The sequence below is a fragment of the Panthera uncia genome, chromosome D4 (genome assembly GCF_023721935.1).
Source record: "Panthera uncia isolate 11264 chromosome D4, Puncia_PCG_1.0, whole genome shotgun sequence".
Classification (NCBI taxonomy): domain Eukaryota; kingdom Metazoa; phylum Chordata; class Mammalia; order Carnivora; family Felidae; genus Panthera; species Panthera uncia.
The window spans coordinates 33,102,961-33,128,458 of record NC_064807.1 but is presented as its reverse complement, the minus strand read 5'-3'; the positions used below and the strand labels follow the sequence as shown (position 1 = coordinate 33,128,458).

At 34.2% G+C, this 25,498-nt stretch overlaps 1 protein-coding gene across 1 annotated transcript in view; it reads left to right on the top strand.

Moving 5' to 3' along the window:
* The window catches only part of PTPRD (protein tyrosine phosphatase receptor type D), a 520,100-nt gene that overhangs the window by 330,384 nt on the left and 164,218 nt on the right, over positions 1 to 25,498 (top strand). Inside the window, exons 9-14 of the mRNA XM_049616822.1 lie at positions 2,623 to 3,204; positions 12,781 to 12,914; positions 15,429 to 15,573; positions 18,774 to 19,079; positions 19,982 to 20,175; positions 22,294 to 22,320. Of these exons, the coding sequence (XP_049472779.1) occupies positions 2,623 to 3,204; positions 12,781 to 12,914; positions 15,429 to 15,573; positions 18,774 to 19,079; positions 19,982 to 20,175; positions 22,294 to 22,320 (1,388 nt within the window). The remainder of the gene's footprint in view (positions 1 to 2,622; positions 3,205 to 12,780; positions 12,915 to 15,428; positions 15,574 to 18,773; positions 19,080 to 19,981; positions 20,176 to 22,293; positions 22,321 to 25,498) is intronic.

Below are 25,498 nucleotides of genomic sequence, written 5' to 3'. Positions count from 1 at the left end.
ATGCATACAGGTTTCATATTAATCCAGAATCCTGGTAAGAGTGACATGATAGATGGGCGCCTGGGTGGCTCAGTTGGTTAAGCAACTGACTTCGGCTCAGGTCATGATCTCATGGTTTGTGGGTTCGAGCCCCATGCCGGGCTCTGTGCTGACAGCTCCGAGCCTGGAGCCTGCTTCAGATTCTGTGTCTCCCTCTCTCTCTTTTCCTCCCCTGCTCATTCTCTGTCTCTCTCTGTCTCTCAAAAATAAATAAACATGAAAAAAAATTTTCAAGAGTCACATGATAGAAAAAGCCAAAGAAGTATTAATAAATGCTCAAATCCATGCAGACAAAAGAAAAAGAAAGATAAACAGTTAAATCAATGTGGTCTAATAATAGATGTTTTAAATTTTTGATGGTTCCTATCACAAAAATCAAAATGTAAGTGGCATTATATTCTATTTTAAATTTATCTCTTACCTTCTGTGCATGAAGTGCTCAAGAAATGTTATTTTCTTTAAATGAATGCACTAAATATAACTAAAGTTCTATATTCCACAAATATTTTTGAAACAAAGAAAACAGAAGTGTGTGAGCCACTAATCGGTTTTTATCAGTGTTTGTAGAATTCTACAACACTTTTGCAAAAAAGGGAAGACAGAAGATGCCTGGGTTCTTGCAGAAGTCTGGAGCTATTGCAAAAATGAACACAAATTGTCTTTGCTTTCCAGGAAGTATGATCCTAAAAAAAGTCACGCACATGTTATAATTGGTGTCATACCCTCACCAAGAATATATATCAAATATATGCCATATTAAAGCAATAATGCCATGAGAACAAAGATACACATCAGTGTCAACATTTAGTCATTTAAAAATAATGACATTGTATTGCCTATCCTTAACTGTACTAAGCATACTCACACTTCTCCATACATTATAGACACAAAACCTATACTGTACAGTAAATGTGACAGAAAAACTAATGTCTAAGTATCAGTAAACACAGTTTTAATTAGCAATATTTTCACTTGCCTGAATAATTCAGAAAGACATCTAGGGAAAATTTGGATCATCTACTCTTTTGAAAAATTCCCATCCAGAATATTTAAACAAATATCTTTTTATTATTTTCAGTAAAATCCCTTGGCCAAATATTATCATGCTAGAGTTCTTAGAGTAAAATGCAAACATTGAATCACCTCTCCTATAATAACTATTTCAGCTTTAAATATTTGAAGGTTTAGTGAAGACCTTCAAGAATTTAAAATCAGGAGTCACATAAACGAAATTCTTGTTCAATTTCTTATCTTTGTTTTCCTGACTCTTGCCATTCCTTACCCTCCACACCTCAAAAGTAAATAAACATAAGGGTAAATCTTGAAGGCAAAAAGTAAATCAAAACAAAAAGAACAACTGGAAGATAGTGACTGACTCATTCATTCAGTTAGGCATTCATTTGCTTAACACTGCTGGGCTTAGGTATTGAGGATACAGCAATATTCAAGTACAAGTTTACTACTCTTAAAAAGCTGCCATTGTACTTGAGTATTGTACTTTTTGCCTTTATGTTGACAAGGGAAAAGGGTACTAAAAGGCTAATCATCTGAGTGTTATATCCTAAGCTTTTTCCAAAATGTTAGCTAATGGGATTGTCCTTTCTCCCCTACTAAAAATACCTTTCAAAATCATTCTCCAGAGTGATATGCTTAAGTATGAGGTCACCAGTGTGGATGGTTTGTATTGTTAATCAGTAGCATTTTGAGTGGGGTTCTTCTGCTAAATGTCAAGAATTGGAGCTCTAAAAGATGGATTTAATTACGAATATTTGCCAGGTAGCTATAATTTCAGATATTATTGGTATTGAGTATAGAATACATATTATGACCAAAACTGCTTTAAAAAGTTATTTGTGAATGTACTGTAATTTAGTTAAGCATTTTTAAATATTAACTAAAAAACCTGAATTTGAAATTAATCAATTTAAATTTACTATTCTTTCTTAAAACTCTTGGTTAGGTTATATTACTATATGTAAAAAAATAATAATCTATGCCTTACAACTGGAAAACAATATGGATATTATTCTTCCATAGCAATTTAATGCCATTTCAATATATTCCAAATTGTGTTCTTTTCAATGTTGGTATTTAGTTATATCATTTATTTCTTGAAGCAAGGGGCTAATTGGCCAAGGTCATGGTTATAATAATAGTAATAATTGCAACTAATGTTTTTTGAGGGTGCTGGATACATTATAAGAGCATTACTGGAGTACCTCATTAGTCTTGCCAGCAAACCCATGAAACAGTTCACCAACTGTACCATACAAGTTCAGTGATACAGTTTTTCCTATTTCTCACATGAGAAAACTAAAGCAAAGAAGAGGCTATGCAGTGCATCCAGGATCACATAGCTAATAAGTGATGGACGTGGATACAAGCCCCAAAATACAGTGCTGTAATGTGCTTCTAGTAAAATTTGTCCCCTATGCATCTGTCCTACACATGTAGAAAACTATCTTTTGTTTTAATTTATTCTTCAGTAGATACATAATTCTGTCATTCCAGTAGTAGAGTTTATAGATCTTTTTAACACCTTAGATATGGTGGATACTTACTGTCCCTTTTTCTCCCCCTAAGCCTTACCCAAACCTCCAGGAACGCCCGTAGTGACCGAGAGCACAGCCACAAGCATCACATTGACGTGGGACTCTGGGAACCCTGAGCCTGTCTCTTACTACATCATTCAGCATAAACCTAAAAATTCTGAGGAACCTTACAAAGAAATTGATGGGGTGGCGACCACACGCTACAGTGTCGCTGGACTAAGTCCCTACTCGGATTATGAATTCAGGGTTGTTGCTGTTAATAACATTGGGCGGGGACCTCCCAGTGAGCCTGTGCTAACACAGACCTCAGAACAAGCACCATCCAGTGCCCCACGGGATGTCCAGGCGCGGATGTTGAGTTCAACCACCATTTTGGTACAGTGGAAGGAGCCTGAGGAGCCAAATGGACAGATCCAAGGATACAGAGTTTATTATACAATGGATCCCACACAGCATGTCAACAACTGGATGAAGCATAATGTAGCTGACAGCCAAATCACTACTATTGGCAACTTAGTGCCCCAGAAAACATATTCTGTCAAAGTTCTGGCTTTTACCTCAATTGGAGATGGTCCTCTTTCAAGTGACATACAAGTCATCACTCAGACAGGAGGTAAGTCTGGTTTGGATGGGGAGTAGGGAAGGAGGGGAGGAGTTGGTGCCAAGATGTGTGAATGGTGAACAGAGAAAGAACAAAGTGAATGTGAATTTTAATTTTGGAGACTTATAGTTTCTAAATGAGAGGTTAAGATAAGGCATCTGGAAAGAAACAGGCATGGACACCTGAAAGACTAAATAAAGTTTTAAGTAGAGGGATGCATTTAGCATATTTTTATTTTATTTTTTTATAATTTGTACCTAAACGGCTTGAAGATTTTTCTGCGTGAGATAGATGAATGCATCCTCCATGCAGCATTTTGGAAACAGGACTGTGGTGCTTTATAGTAGTGACTCTGATGGAATACTTTTACAAAATTATTTAACTTGTGAAAGATTGGATGGCTCAAGATAAGGTTAAAAATAAAGTCATTTGCTAGGGGGTCTTGGACATTTAAATGTCTTATAAATATAAGAAAGGAAGCTACCCACTAAAAATAATCTCCTAAGGTTTTTTTTTTTTCTTTGTATGACTTCATAGATAGAGAAAGACAGTTATCAAGATCTGAGATCAAACTTTGGGACCTCATTGACTCATTTTATTGGGCATTAGAGTAGACATCAAACTATTTTGTGGAAAAACACTCGGCCCTTTCAGTGGTTTTATTTTCATAAGCAGATATTAAACCTCTCTGGTCTTTGATTCAAAGTGATCAATTTTGCCTTGGCTTGGGAATATGACATAACAGCTGTCTTCTAAAGTTTATTCTTGACCATCTGAGAGCTATTAATTTGGCTTCTTATTGCGCTGATGCCTTATAACTTGTGTCCATCTGAGTGTTTTGGCAGCATGCCATTGGTTTGTTCCGAGACTCTACATAGAAACTATATTTTTGGAGATAGTAGCTATAATCTGTAGGCGTAACTCATTGGTAATCTTGGAAATGATTTTTTTTCAGGTGTCAAAACTAGATAAACCTATGTTTAACCACTGAGTTGTCTTCATGTTTCATGCTTTATGAATCATATGACTCAATGTGTTTACTTATTTTCCCTGGCTACTAGAGATCTCAGAACATATTTATAGCCTGCCTGGCTTTGTTTTATTTTTATTCTGTTATTTGGTTCTCACTGGTTTGTTCATAGATTTATTATTTTCTCTAATAATATGAAAGATAACTAAAATAATACGCTTTATCACAGTTATACCTAAAAACATTCATATGTCTTCCCTACTTGGCTCTTGCAGTTTTGTATTTATTTACTATATTAATATACAGAAAAAACACTAGATTATTTTTTCCACATTATTTTTCCTCTCATTGGAATATGTAGAAAACAGAAAAACACTAGATTATTTTTTCCACATTATTTTTCCTCTCATTGGAATATGTATAAATCTGTGATTCTTCTTCTTTTTGTTAACTAAAGCTGGTCAACTGTTATGAGATTGTTTTTTACTGCACTATTTTAGCAGCTCCATGGCCATTTAGAGATAAAATACACAAGAAGAACATATACCCATGCATCACCTTTAATTTTTCTGATTTTTAATGGTGATATTTTAAAAAAAATCTCTGGTCTTGGAGTAATGTAACCAGAGTTTGAATGCCAGTCTATCAGTTTTAGCTCTATAACCTGGGACAAGTTACTTCATTTCTCTGAATGTATTTTCTTATCTAAAATAATAATGACCTGGGGCGCCTACGTGGCTCAGTCGGTTAAGCATCCCACTCTCGATTTCAGCTCAGGTCAGGGTGTCACAGTTGTGCATTTGAGCCCTGCACCAGGCTCTATCTACCCTGACAGCACGGAGCCTGCTTGGGATTCTCTCTGTCTCCCTCTCTCTGCCCCTTCCCTCCTTGTGTGCTCATCCTCTCTCTTTCAAAATAAGTAAATAAACTTTAGAAAATAAAATAATAACCACCATATGGAGTTTAGAGGTTGTATTTGGTCTAGGGCTGCTGTAACGAAATACCACAGACTGGGTCGCTTAAACAACAGGAATTTACTGTCTCTCCGTTCTAGAGGCTAAAAGTCTGAGATCAAGATGTCCATAGAATTGGTTCTTTCTGAGAGCTGCGAGGGGGCTTCCAGGTCTCTCTCCTAGCTTCTGGTGCTTTGCTAGCAATCTTGGCTGCTCCTTGCCTTGTAGAGGCATAAACCTTATCTCTGCCAGCATTGTCACATCAAGTTCTCCTTGTGTGTGTGTCTCTGTGTCCAGATTTCCCCTTTGTAAGGATTCTTGTCATATGGATTAGGGCTCAACCTAGTGACCTCACCTTAAACAATTACATCTGCAACAATCTTATTTCCAAATAAGGTCACATTCTGAGGGTTAGAAATTCAACATATGAATTTTGGGGGGATACGCTTCAACCCTTAACAGGGGTATAGATTAGGTAATGGATAGAAACATTACATAACTTAATAAATAATATATAATCATCCTCATAATGAAAACAGCGAACATATGCCAGGCACTTTTCTATGTACTCTTAATGTATCAATTTTACTACCCAATTAGGTAGATGTGGAATTATCCCACTTGCCAATAAGTGAATTGAGAATTGACGAAGATTTAGGAACTTGTTTTGGGGTCATAAGGTTGGTAAGTGGGAAAGCAGAGTTTATTACTATTTTTTATTTTTTGGGGGGAGAAGCAGAATTTAAACCCAGGCACCCTAGCTACTTTAAGGCATTATTACTTTTAAAATAATAATTTGGTTTTTTTTGATAGTTTGGTGCCTGCTAGATGTGTGTGCCAACCAGTTGCTCAGTAAATAAATAGAGGCAGGAAACATATATTCACTTACTCCTGTCTTTATTTAAGAATTATATGTAATTTACTTCTGAAATACTTGAGGTGAATATTAGATTATCCCAGTGCAAAACTATTTATATGTAAAAATATTTAGATGTAAAAAAAAAATATTTAGATGTTAAAAAAATAAACTTATCTGAAAGTAATGAAAGGAATACTTCCTTTCACGGGTTATTATACTTGATCACTAAATTTGGTTCTAAATTTTCTAACTACAAAATTAAGCAGAAATCTATAATGTTTTATAACTTTTTTTCTGATATGAGGAAGATTTAGCTATCTAAGATACCAAATAGTTCCTGAAACTAAATTTCAACCAAAACATCAGAATCCTTGGGAATCATGAGAATCCTTATATTCAGAACACAGAGAAGACAGACAATAATGACTTTGGTCACAATTTTCTGAAATATCTAGACTGATGTTTAAATAGACCATATTTTGGTTTTCTATGTCCCTAAGGGACATAATATAACATGAGTTACTGTGATCCAGGGACTCTGAACTCTGGATGAATGGGTTACAGATGCATTAGAATAGTCGTTCCCAATGTCTAACTATTTTTACATGATTTCCAAGAACTTTGTGTAATAGTTGTACTTTTCATACCTATTGATTGAGAAGATATGTAATGACATAATGACTAGTGCCTGCCAAGATCAATAGGCTAGGAAAACCTTCCAAAATAGCACAATGATTTGATCTGTTCCCTAGGTTTAATTAACAAAGGCCATTTGATGTTGGTGGACACCTGCCAAATACAGTGATGTTAGTTCTAATATAATTAATGCTGAGCTGCTCCTTTTTTTCTTGCTGACTAGCTATTTCTTAGGATCATAGCTGGGCAAAAACATAAAATCATTATGAAATATTATTTTAGAGAGGTTATATAAAACTTAAGGATATTATTTTCACTGCAATTTTATCTTTCCCAAACCTATGAAAATTTACTGATTTATATGTATGAATCCCTCAAGTATATTTTAATTTCATATGTACAAATATATAAACTTCTATGTCTACTATATCTGAAAGATGCTTGTCATATTTCCTTATCTTTAATTCCCTGGCACTAATAATCCTATTTTTGTTTAAAATCAGACTCTGAAGAAACAGTGTTTAGTAACAAACTGAGTTTAAGAGGAAAGTTATCTATCACTTTTGATCGCATCTAAGATTATTGTTACACATATTGATATAAACAGAGGATTGATATAAATTTATGTATTTCTGATAATATAGAAAATCAAAATATAATCTATTTTATAGTTAATAATATTTCCCCTTAATAGTGATATTCATATAGTTGATAATATTAAGTAATCTTTAGATGGCTTTAAATATGAACATATTTTGCTTAAAATAATTATTTTCTAGAAACACCGATTAATCTTCCAATTTTTTCATAGCTTTAACTCCTTACATTACAGTCACTTGCCACTAGTTCACCTTGAAAATATGGAGAATGCAGTATATGGCCATTGTCTAGGGAAGAATTTATGTTGTGCTAGAAGATTTCCACTATTAGAATACACATTTTGGAAAGATGACTTTTTATATAGTTTTCTTGTATAGGTAATTACAACAAGAACAAACAGTAATTATACTACATAAAAGAAGTGCAAATAAAACTGTGATAGAGAATGTAGTAAATTATATCTCAAACCTAATACACCAAAATGTTGCCTGATGTTCATGCTACTTGTAGGCTTTCTAAATCTGTTAAATCTTAATGTCTTTTTCATTTTTTAGAAAACACATCTGACCTCTGATTTTTCTGTGCATTTAATTGATTCTTGGGAAAAGTCTACTGATTTATATGTGTATATCTTATTAGTAGAGGTCTTTCGAAGGAGAAGAATTATGTATATTTACTAAATAAATATGGAGTAGTCACAACTTTAAACTTTTTCAAGAAGCAAATTCTACCCCAAATTCTGGGCATTGTAAAAATGTTATTAAAAAACTATGACATTTAGAGAGATTATGTTTTAGGTTTCCAGAACTTAGTAAATCATGTCATTAATATATGTTAGCAGGCCTGAATAAGCAAACTAGAAAAAGACTGATTTCCAATTGCTGAAGTTATGAGCCCAATTTAAATGCTTTCTTAAAATAGTTTCTGCAAAGGAGCTAAAAGGAGTCCAGGAGCTCTTGCCGTAAATACAATTATAATAAAATTTTACTTTTTGTTATTGATGTTTAATGACAATTGATAAGATTTGTGCAGGTGTTTGTGTATTAAATACTTATTTTATCAATGATATATTTTTAGCAATTACAAATCAGACTCTTTTTTTTTTAATTTTTTTTTAACATTTTATTTATTTTTGAGACAGGGAGAGACAGAGCATGAACAGGGGAGGGTCAGAGAGAGGGAGGCACAGAATCTGAAACAGGCTCCAGGCTCTGAGCTGTCAGCACAGAGCCTGACGCGGGGCTCAAACTCATGGACCGTGAGATCATGACCTGAGCCGAAGTCAGACGCTCAACCAACTGAGCCACCCAGGCGCCCCCAGACTCTTTGTTTTAAAGTTTGTTTTGTTTTACCATCACTATAATCCTGGCAGCTGCTTTTATTGTTGTTATAATTTATTAAAATGCTAGATACATTTTAAAATGTGTACCTTATTAAAATACTAGGTATTTTAGCAATGATAGGTTTTCCAGTCTCTGTGATATTTCATGTTTATGATATGGTTAAGTGAAATTGTTGTTTAGCCTTTCATACATGCTGAACCCTTTTCTTTTTAGAGATATTTCCTAAATTTCCATATTTCCTAATATGATCAGCATTTCAGATGACATAGAGATTTGTCCTTCATTTCTTATTCATTCTCCATTCTCTGTCTTTGAGTTGCTATCTGATATTTAAAATGAAGCATCATAGTGGTACTACTAAAATCCTTTGCATTTATTAATGGGGTTCTAATCTTATTTTAGGGAACTGATAATTCATATTTGTATTTCCTTATGGACATTAAGTAATCAAGAAGAAAATTAAAATGTTGACACCACTTTTACAGAATACAATGATTTCTTAAATATAATTTTAAGGAAAAATTTAAGTTCTACCTCCATTTCCTCTTTCCACACCTAAATTCTATATTTGGTTTATGGTCAGTATTATCACATCCCCCCCCCTTTTCATGTAGCATAATTGCCCTTAAGTTTCTGGGTAGGATCTTTTTATTTTCCTAAGAGTTTTTCAGAATCTCAGTTTCCTATAAAATCTTGTTTAGTCAATTGGTGAGGGAAATATACACTACATTGTACATTACAACAAACATTACAAATGTTTGCAAACATTTCAACAAGCATTTTAATGTTTCCTTCTCTCTCTCTCTCTCTCTCTCTCTCTCTCTCTCTCTCTCTCAGAGAGAGACTGGACCCACAAGTGCACAAAACAGCAAAAGCATCAATCTCCTGGTGCTGAATACTACCAACTCCTTCAGGTGGGCCAGACACTCTCCCATCAGCCCCAGGCCCCACCTGGTCTCCGAGACCAGGACTCGGGAGAGAGAGAGAGAGAGAGAGAGATCGAGAGAGAGAGATCGAGAGAGAGAGGGAGAGGGAGAGAGAAGGGAAGGAGGAGGTAGATAACGTAAATGTTAATAGAACCTTGGTCACAACATTTGGCATAAAAGGTCTGTCTGACAGAGGATGAAGTGCTCCCTGTGTTTCCAAATAGTACAGAGAAATAAGACCATTTGGAGCCCCCCTAAAGTGCTTCTTTATATACATGTATTATGATCATTAGTGCTACTATGTTTGAGGAATGCAAAAATAAACCCATTAATTTCACAGCTGTTTTCTTTTACTTTGATGCCTCAGTTTCATTGCTGTTGTTTCGACTATGACTAAATGCCTCTAAGGAAGAAATCTCTTTAGGTGAATCTCTAATTCCCAGGGGGGTCTGAGTAGTTACATCCTAAAGGTATTTATGAACATAGAGCCTGATATAATAAAAGGTCTCTTAAAGCACTGGCCCATTTGCTAGATTTTGCCTGTAGATATCATTTCCCCCTATAGTGTTTTTCAATTAATTTCAATTGCTTCAATTAATTTCAAATGGTTAAAATCGGAAGATTTTACCTAGAATTTGTTATCAACTTCAGTTTTGTTCAAGCAAGTGCACAAAAGAGCAAAAGCATCAGTCTCCTGGTGCTGAATACTACCAACTCCTTCAGGTGGGACAGGCACTCTCCCATCAGCCCCAGGCCCCACCTGGTCTCTGTACTCGTTTGCCTGGTGCCTCTAGACATTTGTATTTCTACCATAAGTTTAAAATCTAGTAAATTAAGTTACCCTCCAGACTACTTCAAAAGGACAAAGTAGAAGCAGAGAACGTTGTATATATTATTTGAAGTCATCTGACCATTATTTATTTTGTCTAAGAGTAGAATGGACAGTATACCTCTGAAACTGTGAGCCTATTTAATTCACCATTTAGGAGAGGTGTCTTAATAGAATTGGAGGGTCAGATGAAGCTTGTGTTACTAAACAAGGATGAAACATTGAGACCCACTGGGAATCTGTTCAAGACAAATTAAAAGCAAAAACATAAACAGTTTAAGTAAGAAAAAATTAATTAGATTCCCAAGATGTTTTCAATCAATGTCAGTTCATTATTAGCATTAGGCAGGGAGGAAATACATAACAAGCAATTATTATTTAGAGAGCAGGCCTTCAGTTCTGTCCATGTTTTTAATTCTTGACAAGACCAGGTTCTGGTTTGGCATAAGTCAGGAGTTATCAAAAGGCTTTTCTTTCCCAGACTTGTAGAAATTGAGAGAAAGAAAAAAGGAAACAAAAGTAGAGAAAAAGAAGTGATCACACTTGTCACTGTGTGTGTATTTTTAGGCTAAGAACTCCTTAATCATCTGAATATTAAAATCCAATCATAAATTCCCTCTCTGATTGTTCTTGGCTTCCATTGTTGCTCCTGCCAGTGCTTTTGGTATGTCCCTTTTAGAACTAATGTGTTCTCTGTTTGCTTTGCTATTTTCCTGTTTATTACTTCCCTCTATCCCCCCTTCTCTTGCTCTTGATCTTTTTTAGCTTCTTTTGTCTCCGTTTCTCAGTCTGGATGATTATGTAAGTAAGGTCTCTCACTGGGCAAGTACTTAAAGAGAAAAAAGGAAGAAAAAAAAACAGATACACTGTTTTAAAAGTATGTTCATGGAGGCATCAAATTAATGAGAATCTCAAGGCCTGTGATACAAAAAAAAAAAAAAAAAGAGAAAAGGTTATGAATGCACTTAGAAATAAGAAGCACTATTGGCCACTTTATGCATCAGTCCAGACATGAGTGTGTATACTTGCACGTGCAGGTACACACGCATGTACACACACACACACAGTCATAGGTTAACAGACCAGGCAGAGGAATAAAATAATAATTGGGCTTCCTGGAAACCATTCTGGTAGATCTGTTTAGACTTTCTCTTTTTAAACAAAAGGCAATTTTTTAGTCGTACTACAAGAGAGATGACTACAAAAGAAAAAGTAATACATTTTATATTTCCAAAGATCTTCTTACTTATGAAAATGATGCTTCAAGTATTATTTAAGAAGTTACAAAGTATATTATTTTTCATGTTTTTCAATGCTTATGCCCATTTGCCAAAAACCCTTTAGGTGTTCTTTCCCTCCCAGAATAAAGTATTAGTGTTCTTGCTTTTTTATTAAATATACACAAAATTCTCATGTTTACTTCTGGAAATATGGACCTGGGGTCAACTATAGTGCTTTGAGACATGCCACAGTATCAGGGGTAATGATTCAAATATTTAGTGGCCAGCATGGCATGGCCAACAACCAGTCAGAGCAGACACTGTCCAAGAGCAGTGTAAGGGTAGCTGGGCTAGTGATGCAGCTGAACTACATTAACCTTGTGTACAAGGGATAGAGGACCAATGGGATTTGGTGTTTACCAGGATGTTAACCAGGAGTTGGGGTTAATAAAATTTATTCTAATACAACATTTGGGTGAAGTGTTTTAAGCTAGATAGAAGTCCTATTCTTTATTACATCTGATACATAGCTCTTCCAAATTGTCTATTCCATGAGTTATATGACTAATAGGAGAATTATAGATGACAGCTGTTAAATTACTATTTTTCTGATAATAAACATCTAAACTTTTTGATTTGTGTGGTAATTTAACTCTATCTCACTAGGGACAATATTAAGTTTACATTAGGCCTTGTATGTTGACTCATTTAAAGTCAATTAGGGATTAGAATTATTTGAATGTGATGGGTATTTTGTGTCTTACTTCACCTCTTTTTCAAACTGTGTGTTGGTAAGAAAAAATATTAAGTGATTCTGGTTACCAGTAGGTTTTGTTAATGGAGTGAAGGTGGGATTTTATAGACCTAATGGCAATAATTTTGAAAATTAAATGTGGTGCTAGAGAGTAAGTTCTCAATTTTAAATAAGAATAGGTTTTTATGTATTCAGCACTTGTTATGATTTAGACAATATTCCAAGTGCATGATATAAATCATCTTGCTTAGTACAACAATATTATGAAATTAGTTTATTCTTGAGATCAAATTCAGAGACTGCTCTATTTTGTATTTTATAATTCTACTATATCTTGAACAGATTTTATACTTCTCAAGGACAAGTACAGTGTGAGCTAGCTCCATTAAGCTGACACATGTGGATATATTTTGAGAGGTTTAAGCAGATGCACTAATGGAAGGGTTTATGAATACTCATGGTGATGGTGAGCTCAGTCCTTTGCTTTCCTGTTTTTAGTACCAGGGCAACCACTAAACTTCAAAGCAGAACCTGAGTCTGAAACAAGTATTCTTCTGTCTTGGACACCTCCACGTTCAGACACCATTGCCAACTATGAACTGGTCTACAAAGATGGGGAGCATGGAGAGGAGGTAGGACTGTGCTTCTCACCTTCTGACCATTTACTATACTGGGGCACTACTCTAGTTTGTGTATTTGCTCAAGTTCTGCTGAAAGTTCAGATATCGATAGAGAACTTTGGTGGGTCAGATTTATTCATCAAAAAAAGAACTTGCCTGATAAAAACAGAATATTAATTTCAAGCCTTTGGGAGGATGGAGTGAGGCAAACAACAACAACAAAACAGCTGTTGTTCCTATTTTCAGGTTTCCAAGTTTCTTCTAAAAGTATCAAAAAGAATATAGCCCCTGGGACTCAGGGACTTCCTTTATTTCTCTTCTGCCTTGTAGTACTTAAGTCACTGCAGATATGTGACTAAGTGAGCTCCAAGGCTTTAGGTGGATGAATTTGTCCAAACTGGTTTCAGAGAAAGAGGCCCCATAGCAAATGTTTATTTGTGTGCCAACAGTTATTTGATATTAATGTGAGCACATATAATGTTTGAGTGTGCTATGCAAATAAAATAATTGTGGATTGCAGAAGGCTGAAAGTTGTTGATAGTTCCTGAAAAGAGGAGAAAATTAGTATAATTAATACATATGGTAACAGATATAGCAAGGGGTTCACATATATTAACTCCTTCAATTCTTACAATGGTGCCATGAGTCAGTCTCTACTTCTAATCAATTTCATGTATAACAAAACAGAAGCACAGGAAACATTAAACATTTTCCCCCAAATCTCACACTTCTGAATGGCAGAACTGGTATTTGAAAATCTAGGCAGTCAGGTTCCAGAATCTATTTTTTAAACATTAACATATACTGCCTCTTCACTGCACTTTGTATAAATTATAGAAATCAGTAGTAAGATGCATCTAACATTTTGTTATTGTGAAATCCAATCCAGGAGCATTAGGACAAAAATCTTAGTGAAACTACAAGTGACAACTCAATCCACACAATTCATCTTATTATACTGCTTAGCGTTCTTTATCTTAAAAAGATCTTCACGAAGCTAGGTAACCCTAAATCCTAACAGAAATACCTTTTTAAATACATACTAAGTGAAATATTATCAATTAATTTATGGTATATCATTCTGAATGCTATAGTAAATTAATATGTCCCTATAAACTTTTATCTTATTACATCTTTTAGAACTGAGCAGAATTCCCAAAACCAAACTCTAAATGGAATGCTTTTACACTTAGCTAACAAAGCCAATATGAATTAAGCACTCAAAAGGTTATAATTGAAATGCTGCTATAATTTAAAGGATTTATGTTACTGCAATAAAAAGACCAGCTTTTATTAAGACACACAATTCAATGTTAATTTATTTTATATCCTTACCACTACCCAACTGAAAAACAAAAGAAAACAAAATAACAGCACAGAAGAGTGGAAATCCTTTGAGAATGCTATAGATGTAGATGCTTGAATGTTGGTACACCAACTCTGTTCTACAATTGTTTCTTTGGGGAATCCCTTTTTTTCTTACCATTTGGGAAATCTACAATTTCTAAAAGCTTTTCTATTTGTGAGCCAGAATCCCTTAGGGATGTTTTCTCTAGTTTTATATTTGAATTCCCCTTGAATGATTTCTGTTTGTATGAACGGCAAACTCTATTCAATGAAAAGCCTTAAGATTATTCAAGCCAATACTAGATTACATATCAGCGTGTATTTTAAGGCTTACTACAGGCTAATGTTCAATATGAGATTGATTATACATAGCTATATTTTTGCTAAAATGCAAGTCAAATTTTAAACATGAAAAGTAAGAATTATAACATTCAATTAAATAAGCCTTATTTCAAAAGCCCTTTATGATGGTAAAATTTGCAGAAAAGTTTCTGACTTTTTTAATGTGTGCTCTATAGCCACAAAGAAAAACAAGTTTTAAAATTGTTTTAAATCAACATAGAATAATGATATGATTTCACATAAATTATCCAGCTTTCTTCAGTAACTAACATCATTTTTATCCCATCAGGACTTTGCCATTTCAGATCTATTTTGTAGCAACAGCATATAACCTGTACACCAGTTTCTGATGCTACTTCTGGTCATATTTTCTTTGCTCCTGTTTAAATTCAGAAGGTCATGGGTGATGAGCTAGACATCTCTTCAGTTGAAATTGCACATGTTGGCCATACTCCACCATCAGGGGTGGGTGTCAGTTTCTATTGTGGGCTACATCACAGCAACACATGCACCTTCAATACAACCCATTTATGGGTAGTGGCCTTTCAACCTTCCTTTTATCTGATGCACTTGGTAACTGGATCATCATTAGAAAGATCTGTGGCTTCCATTATTCCGGTTACCTTATTTGTTGTAGAAATTCACCATTAAAACACTGATATTTTCATTGTATAATTCCCCTGATAGAGTCCTAGATACTCACTGTGGATTCTATTTGTGATATTTTGATGCCTTTCTAACCTCAATAACAGAAATCTGAGGTTCCAGGCAGTGTGATAAAAATGTTTGCATGAATCCTAATGGAAATGACCCAGTTCTTCTGTTACTTATCCACAGCAACGAATTACCATCGAGCCAGGGACATCTTACAGACTGCAAGGACTGAAACCAAACAGTTTGTACTACTTCCGTCTGGCTGCACGCTCTCCTCAAGGCCTGGGTGCTTCCACAGCTGAAATATCAGCCAGAACCATGCAGTCAAGTAGGTGTCTCTCTTTGCTTGTTTTCTGTCCTTTTTTTCACTAGCAGGTGTTGCAGCCTTTTATCCCCACCAATAAACAAATCAGCTAATTTATATGTTTGCTAGTCAGTAGTTTCTATGCTAGTAAGCATCCAACTTTGAGGATTACAACCGTGACCTGTGTTGGTCTCCAACTTGGTCCAATAGCAGATCCCATTCTCCCACTTCCTAAACTGAAAGAAGTCTGAGAAGTTCAGAGAGCTCCATGAGGAAAATGAGTGAAAGTTTTACCAGGCCCTGTATAATGATTTATAAGGCTACAAAGCAAACTTCTGGTTGAGAACACTGCCAAATAATCACAAGAGGGCTTAGCAAACTAAAGAGGCAACAGAGACCATATTTGTATGTTTTTTAAGTACAGAGGTTTTAATTTTGCTAACAGGTCTTTATTTCATGTATTTGTTTCTACTCAGAGAAAAGCTCAGCTCTTGTGACTAGTTTATTAAGTCCGCAAGTAGTACATGTGAAAATTTGGAACATTCATAGAAAATCTGTATTTGGACAAATTTAGGAACAATGGAAATCACAAGTACATTTGCAATCCTAAATTGTATTTTATTTCCTCAGGTTTAATTTCTTTTTGGAACTCGTAACCTAAAGCATAGTTATGTTTATCACAATGGGGGTTCATTGTATCCAGGGAAGATTGCTTTGTGTAAAGTATTATATGGAAGTTTATTTTTGATGGAAAGTTTGGTTACTCATAATAATACAATTGTTTGCTCTTTATTAGTAAGTTTCCATAATTAGTCTATTAAACAACCATTTACCTTGAACAGTTTTATGGAGTTATTCCTTAGGTATTTTTTTATACTTTATATTTTATATGTGATTTTCGATAGTTACATATGCAATAGATATGTGTGATCTCAATACATTGAATTTTGTAAAGTGGATGCTCTGTTGACCTAAATTTTAGGCCTTTCAGCAAAGACGAAATTTACATTTTCTAAAAAATGAATTTTCTTTCACATAGGCAAGTTTTCTATTATTTCATTTTCTTATAGAAATTTAAAATCTTCCAGGGTTTTTTGAAGATAAATATATATTCTCTCTCTTTCTCAAAACATGAGTGTTGGTACAAAAAGTATTAGGGCTCTGTTACTTAATCCATTAGGGATAATAACCTATTCCCATAAAATTCCCTTTCTTTTAAAAACTGAAACATTTAAATTAATGCAGTTTTGTATTCTATTCTGAATGCCGAGCAGGCTAATAATTAATATTGTAGAACATAATTCTTAAATTCAGGAATTTAATTACAAAAAAATGTGATATGCTTCAATATTGTATTTTGCCTGGTTTACAAATGTATGTATGGATACATACATTCATACACATATATTTAAATATACAGAGCTAGAATAGACATTTTATAACCACATCAAAAGCTTATCTACTACTCTTTATTTTATTAAAGTAAAAGTTCCAAATAATGTTGAATATATTCTCATGGAATAGGAGGTCTGAAGGTAGCAATGCAGTAAAAACCAAGTCAGCTTTTTAAAAAGAATTACAAATGAGTCTTGCTGTTGCATGAATGACTCAATTTATTATGAATACTGATAATGCATATGAAATAGTTTCATAATTTGAAATATAAGAACCTGTAGACAGAATCAATAAAAATGATAGATATTCTAGTGATTTTGCAAATCTTACTCCAAATTTACAAGATTTTCTTATGAGAATTTCCCTATGATCAGTACAGGGAGCTTTTCATTTTGATTCACTATGATGAAGATCACAAGACATGTAAACTTAAAAAGACAGATAACCCTTTAAACAATTAGATACACCTGACACTACATAGTATTAAGACCCACAAAGTCTCAGGAAATAACCAAACTCCATATTTAAATACATAAAATTAGAAATGATTTACTGATTCACCTATAAATAAATAAATAAATAAATAAATAAATAAATAAATAAATTTTATCCCTCTTATTCTAAGGAATTACATATTATTAACTTCCAAATATTTTTGATAACATTTGCATTGCTCTTATTGCTTTTTAAATTTTTTCAAGTAATGATATGTTTGGGTAATTTGATGGAAACTAATCGCTCATAAAGTGACCATTTTATTTTAGAATGGACAATAAGAAAGTTTCTCTTTTAACTCTTATGTAAACTGTGTGAATAACTATGTACAAAATGAAGGAGATTTTGCACATAAGTCATATCTTTTCCAGATGGTTCTCAGGATTTTTTTAAACAATTCTTTTTAATGGCTTTGTTACTGACATTTTATAAAGGATAGATGATTATTATTGATTTTACCAAAATTTGCTGGTGGAATCTAATTCTTTACTAGTAATGATGTCTCAAGAAGAGTTATAATAAATTCTTTTAAAAAGCTGAAAGCTGACATAGGGTAAGTACAAGTTACAGTCAGAATCAACAAGCCTGACATTACCCTCGGGTAGGTAAATCTTGGACTATGCATTTTCATCCTTTATTGATTCTGCATGCTCACTGTATATGGGCTACAATCAATGCTAGATTAACACCTTTCATTAAAACTGGTCAGGCTGGCTCCGTTTTTCACATAGTCAGAGGGAACACTTTTATATTTGGGCTTTTATTTATTTATTTATTTTTAAATTGGAATTGCTGGAAGGGCATCCAACAATTACTGCAACTTTTTACACTTGAAAACCCTTTCACGAATGAATACTGTACATGAATCACCCTCATTCTAGAATGTAGAAATGAAAGCTTGAAACGGCATCTGTGAAGCATCATCTGACTCTCATGTAATAAATCTTGCCATATTTACAGCTTTTTTAAAGTTGGGTAGTCTGTGCAGTAGGGCTGGGAAATACTGGGGGATTGGTTTAGAAGAAGAATTTAAATTGCAGGTAGGTAATTTTATTTGAGGCTCTATTATCTCAAGGTTTCATGTTCACATATTCCCCCCACCCATTATTTAACAATTATTTCTGGTCATTTATTCATTTTTTGGTTTATTCATATTACTAAGCCAAGGTACATATACTTAAATTTTTATTTTGAGTTTCAAAGCCTTATTTTCATTTTGTTGCCCTTATTGTTCGTTTATTTATTTTTGCCTTTTCTTTTGTTTTATCATTTTTTTTTTCCAACCACTCCTGCCCTTTCACTCAAACCTTCCTTTAACTCACTACCAAAATAAGAGCCGTCAGCTCCTCCTCAAGACATTAGTTGCACCAGCCCAAGTTCCACTAGTATTTTGGTAAGTTGGCAACCTCCACCAGTGGAAAAACAGAATGGCATTATTACTGAATACTCCATCAAGTACACCTCCATGGATGGAGAAGATGACAAACCTCACGAGATTTTGGGAATTCCTTCGGACACTACTAAGTACCTTTTGGAACAGCTGGAAAAATGGACTGAGTACCGGATCACTGTGACAGCCCACACAGACGTCGGCCCTGGCCCCGAGAGCTTCTCCGTGTTGATTCGAACTGATGAAGATGGTATGTTGCCTCTGCTACGTCAGTTTGCACCCTTCTGACACAATCTTGGTCTGCTGTCTTTTGATAGGCTAACGGTAATCCGTTTTTTGTTTTTTGTTTTTTGTTTTTTGTTTTTCTGCTCATCTTTTTTACCCAGCATCGCTATAACTTCGTAGTTTTTGCCAAAGACCTATCTTTGCTGCAGCCTGGGCATTTTTTTTTTTCAATCTCCACACAATAATTCGCTTCCCTTTAAAAGAACAGTTTGCTGGTATGACCTTGCAATCCAGGCCGTTCTCTATACTTCCGTCTAAAGTCTTCTGCACTTTTTGTGGCCTTTTTGAATAACTTCTTTTACATTTTGAAGTAAACTTTTCAAAACTGTCTTCTTATCTTCTTGTTGCCTTTTTGTTTTGCATATTTCAGAGACACTGATGCTCGACATTCAATTTTTGGCATCTGTTATTTGGAAACCTTTGATACGAGAAAAAAAGAGAAGAAAACCCATATAATCAAGAATCTTTTTATTCTGCTAAAAAGAAACCTTTAAAAAAAAACACACAACAATCAACAACCAGTTTTTGTTATTATTTCAATGCTATTCCTCTTTGTGCTTTAATGCTTTGAGCCTCAAAGCATCTTCCTTGGCTTTTGTACATTTTTTACATGTTTTTCTATTTCTCTGATACTCTTTTTTTCTTCCATTTTTTTTTTTTTTTTTTGGCATCGGTCATGTTTTTTGATCTTTTCTTAAAAGGTAGAGCAGATTGGTTGAGCATTTTCATTGCTTGAAAATGTTTGTATTCCACAAAGGAAACATAGTGTGTCTGCCCATTTTTTTTTTTAAACCTAAGTAAAGAAAATACTCTGACTGGGTGGGACAAGTGCCTATAATTTTCTTTTATCCAATGATGTTGTTCCAGTTCCTAGTGGTCCTCCTCGCAAAGTCGAGGTAGAGGCTGTCAACTCAACATCTGTTAAAGTCTCATGGCGCTCACCTGTGCCCAATAAACAGCATGGCCAGATAAGAGGATACCAGGTGCATTATGTGAGGATGGAAAATGGTGAGCCCAAGGGCCAGCCCATGCTGAAGGATGTGATGCTGGCTGATGCACAGGTAAGCCTCTGAAAATACATACCTATGTTTTTATTTATTTATGATACTTTTATTTTAGTCCATACCTTGAAATGGACCCTGTTTGTTTGTTTGTTTGTTTGTTTTACATTTAAAAAATCCTGTACAAAATTCCAGTTTTTAAAGCACATGATGTGTATTTACCTTCTCAGAGGTGACAGCAAGTGAGGAAGTAAATTATAATAAACTGACACTCAAGCCTAATTAAGAACATGTAACTGGTTTCTTAAAATAAAGATAGTCAACTCTCTATATTGATATCTGAGTTTACCTTTCTGTCTTCAAAAAAATTGAATTGATTTTAATCAAATTAACAGAAAGAATCGTAAGCAGCTATGCTAAAACTACTTGTAACTAAGTTGATCTAATTTCTAAGTGTAGGACTTCTTCTGTTGAAGAATACACATCCTTAATTGAGGAAAGGTATCCAGATAGTATTTCATTTAGTACTTAATCAAACCTTGTATTCACAAGTAATTATTTGATTTCCCGGAAAATGAAGATAATGACCATAAAAATTAATTTACAGTTTCCCAGGAAATAAATGAGAATCCTCTATGTTAAGCCAAGTTAAGAAAAGTATGAAGAAGAGTTGAGTATGTGAGAAACTCTATTGATCCTAGAGTGATGGTTTATAATCATGCAGTCATAACTGGCTTTTGTAATCAGTTGTTTAAAGCAGAGCATTAAATGTTTCCATTTTATTTCCGTAAACTAAAGTGTTTCAAAGGATGATACCATAATACATTCACCTGTATTCTACATATTTACCTGAAAAGAAGAGGAAGATTTCAGTTAGTAACTTATGCTGGGATTTACATATAATCCACAGATAGCTTACCTATACTGGCTCCAGGAGTGATGGGATGTTATGAATAGATTGCTGTGCTTATCTAGCAAATTGGTCGCTGGGCATGGAAATGGATGGGGTTTGGAAAATTTGAAGTTTATTTCAGTAAAAAATTCCTTCCTTTGTGTGAAAGTGAAGTAGACTGTGAGCCAAGTTGAGAAATACTACGTCAGGTTGCCAAATTTTGCATTCTTGTCTCTGTGCAGACAAGAGAGCAATACATATCCCTGTGGCTATAAGGAAAGCATTGACCTAATGTCTTAATATAATCAAGTCACAAAAACACTTATTTAACTAATGGGATCTGGATGAGTGGCTTAATCAGCTCCAAATCCAGTTACATGGTTTTGAAGTCTACTTCTGTAAACTTATATTTTAGATTCATATTCCTTTAGACTCTGGCTGTTGACTTGCTTTTTCTAAATGTTTATTTTGTGCTATCTGTGAAACAGAAAGTACTCACAATCTGAAATTAATAAAGCCATTGTTGCCTATGTTTTCTTTTGTAAGTCTGAAATTATGAAAAAAATTATATGGCCACCATGCTCTGATAGCCTCTTTCATGTCCTAGATATTTTTACATTATAAACCTGTAGTTTTGCCAGTGTTTTCATTTTGGTTAATGAAATTATATGATACAAAATGCCTTAAATGTCAACATTTTTCCCGTCTCTTCTACTTTGTCTTTTATTTGTTAATGTGCTAATTTTGCTTATGTATATATGTTTTTGGTTGTTTTTTGTTTTTTGTTTTTTGTTTTTTGTTTTTTGCCTACCTCGTATGCTAACTATTCATTGAAATTCCATTGCACCTTGCAAGACTTCTCTGGGGCTAGAAGATTCCAATATTTTATGAAAGGTGTTAATCTAATTACTGACATAAATTAATTGCATAACATAAGGAAAAAGTCAAAATAAATGTGATAAAGTAGTGTATGAATAGAAACATCAGCTTTACATTATGCCTTAATTGATTCATTCCAATGAACCACACATTGAAAAATATGTATTATCTGATTTTAATGCTATTAATACAAAGCATATTTACTTTTGACCTCTGAATTAGGGGTGAGGGTGACAGCATACATACTTTCTCTTTGGAATTTTGTTGTACACACTGTTCCAATTGCTTATTTTTTTCAATTTTTTTTTTAATCTAAGGAGGGCAACATTGCCTTTTAAGTCTGCAAATTTCTCTTCATTTCTTTTTATTTTGTTTTCCTCTTCCCCAACCTTCTTAATCTCAATCAGTGGGAATTTGATGATACTACTGAACATGTGAGTAATTTTTGGACGCTTTGTCAAAAACAGATTACAAATGCTTGTTTTTTCTACACCCTTCTTTCACTTATGTGTGATATGTCATCACAGGTTGCTTGGATGCATGAACTAACAAATTATTTTTAAATTATCTTCACTCTATGGTATCCTTTTTATTTAGGCTTTTATTTTGTGAAATTGGCATGTTGCTACTGATTGCCTAAGAAAATCATGAGCTCATGTTGTTTTTATGGCTGCTACTAACTCTGCCTTTTGACACAGTTAGAGGAGGCATGCTTCAAGTGGAGATATCCCAGATGAGAGATATCAGGCTGTTTGATATAGGCCATTCATCTATCCTACCCCAGGGTTACATTTTAGGTGGATAACAATGTAGATCTGGTACTAATTATATTTAGAAATGGCAGCTCTCTGTTATACCCACAGAAATTTGAGTAAAATTGAATGAGTCATGCCAAGAAGCAGAAAGTATTTCACTGAGAGAGGAATTTTTAAAAATATTTTGATGACTGGATTATGTTATTTATTGAGAGCTTATTATTCTGTAAAGGTTTCCATGGGAGTCATAGGATGTATCTCTGCCTTCTAAGTGCTTACAATAGGTGGTTAGGAAGTATGTAAAGTTCAGAAAAGTTTCATAAAATACAACAAAAGCAATGACCTCAAGCAATGTGTAATTAATTAATAAATGAGTGACAGTGTCAGTAAGAGCTGTAAGTTTGGAGGCCATGGACCAAGAAGAGGTCTTAAACTGTAGTTGAGAACTTGAAAGATAAGTAAGGATTGAAGAGTTGGAAAATGTGTGTGTGTGTGTGTGTGTGTGTGTGTGTGTGTATTGGGGAGTTGGAGGTAGAAACATATTTTTTAAAGTACAGGAGAAGCAGTCATTGGGACAGTCAAGAATGTCATATAGTCAATTGATAGTGAGCTTTGCCAATTTAACATGAATGAAGGGATTCAGGCTAGTAAATTAGCTCTAACTATGGCTAAGAAATAACATTTAATATAATGTTGGGAAAACTTGAAGTGTCAAGCTAAAGACGTGGCTTTTAACTCTTCAGTACTGGAAAGATATAGAAAATTAAAAATAGAAACAAGAGACAAACTGGTAAGGGTATTCTTTCATTTTATTTATTTATTTATTTATTTATTTATTTATTTATTTTTATTTTTTGCCAAAACACAGGGCTCTTGTTGGGAATGTTCGTAAATATGGTGGGCAAGTTATTAGTTTTAATGAAACTAACAGTGTTTTACAAACTTTTTTGACTGTGATCCATAGTAAGAATGCATTAAATATCATGACCAATGCATTCATATGTTTAAAATAAAGGTCTTACAAAATGATACCTTATTTTTAAATATATGTAAAATTTAATATTTTTCATTAAAGTATATTATATTTCTTTTCAAAATGCTGGTCATTGATTTCATGACCTACTTAAATGGGTTATTACCTGCAGCTTAAAAATGACTTAGTGGATAGATTAGAGAGAAAGAAGAGAGTAAACAGGGACACAAAAACAACGCTTTCACTAAAGCAGTCATGAAATTATAAAAAATCCAACAAAACTGAGACAGCAGAAATGAAAAAAAGGGACAGTTTTTGTCACCATTTTAAAAACAAAAACTTGATGAATAGGAATTTGAAGAAGAAAAAGAGATCAAGATCAATCATAAGTTTGGCATATGCTCTACCATTCACTAAAGTATAGAAGCAAGAGAGTTTGTTTCTGGAAATGACATTTGAGCTTTAGTTAAGTTGAACTTGAGGGAACAATTGATTGTCAAGGGAAAATGTTCACATATTTACAATGTACATGCCATTGGTGCCCTGATGGGAAATCAAGACAAAATGAATTTAATATATAGATAGAAAAAATTCTTTAAAATTTGTAAATGTGTTTTTTAGGACTAAAAAGAAACACAGCAGGCCAGTAACTGTTTCAGAACATCTGGGAAGGCCAACTTTTAAGGGACAGGGACAAGAAGTTGAATGGAGATGAGTTGGGGGAGACAAAGAGAATGAGGAACTGGCCAGGATATCAGCCACACCACCCCACAGAGGGTATGGAAATCCCTGAGCGAGTATGCACACAGTTTCAAAAAAGAAAATATAATGCAAGAAATGATGGGATCCAGGCAGATAGAGGTGTGTCCAGCTGTGATTATACCACTGCAGAGGGTTTGACCAATTTCAAATTGCATTACAATTTATTATCCTGTAACAGTCTGTGTGAGAGGAAGGACATGTGTGGCTAATCTCAATTTTATAAATGAAAAAGACATATATAAGTCTCAGAGCATATAAATTTCTTCCACATATAAATTTGGTGATAGAGGCAAGCCTTGCTTTTTTCTTCCCCTAGCCTTGCCTACATTCAGCAGAAATCCAATAGCATGTGAGAGGGACCTTGGAAGCAATAATGCTGGTGTTTTCCCATTATAATTTTTGGAATACCCATTGTATCTACTGCTACTCTTGGGTGATTCGGATGGTTTTTGTAGTCTCTGTAATGTTAGGGAAACCATTCCAAGGTCCTGAAAATAAAATCTCTCTCCCAAATTTAGGCCATTCATCTGGCAGAATAATTTTTCCAGTGGCTCTTCGGTATGATATCTGAAATTCTTGAATTTCCACTCTGATGACATTCCTACTATTTCAAGAAAAGAAGATTGTCAAAAACTGTCATATTTGGGATAAGATTCAACAATTGAGTTCTATGATGCCCCTTACAGCCTTATACAGAGAAATCCTCTTGTCTTGTACACAATCCAGTCCATTCCATGAACTCTCACTTGCATTGTCTTCAGATGTGGAAGTCAATGGCATTGTACATTTTCTTAACTCTAACTATATTCAGTTTGAAAGCAAAGCTATCCCGAATATCTGAAAGGTTTTTTTGTTTTTATTTTTGTTTGTTTTGTTTTGTTTTGTTTTTTTACTGTGTGTGTGTGTGTGCGTGCGTGTGCACACGCATGCACGTGCTTGTGCAGCAGCTCTGGAGAAACTAACAGAACAAATTAGTAACCACTCTATGTAAAAAAATCATATAATCTCCAGTTTGGAAGAACAGATCTAAGTCATAACCATCACAGTTTGGGGCCCTAACTTAGAGAAAACTAGAGTTTTAATAAATAGTTTGTGGTATTTAACATTTTCTAAGCAGAATTA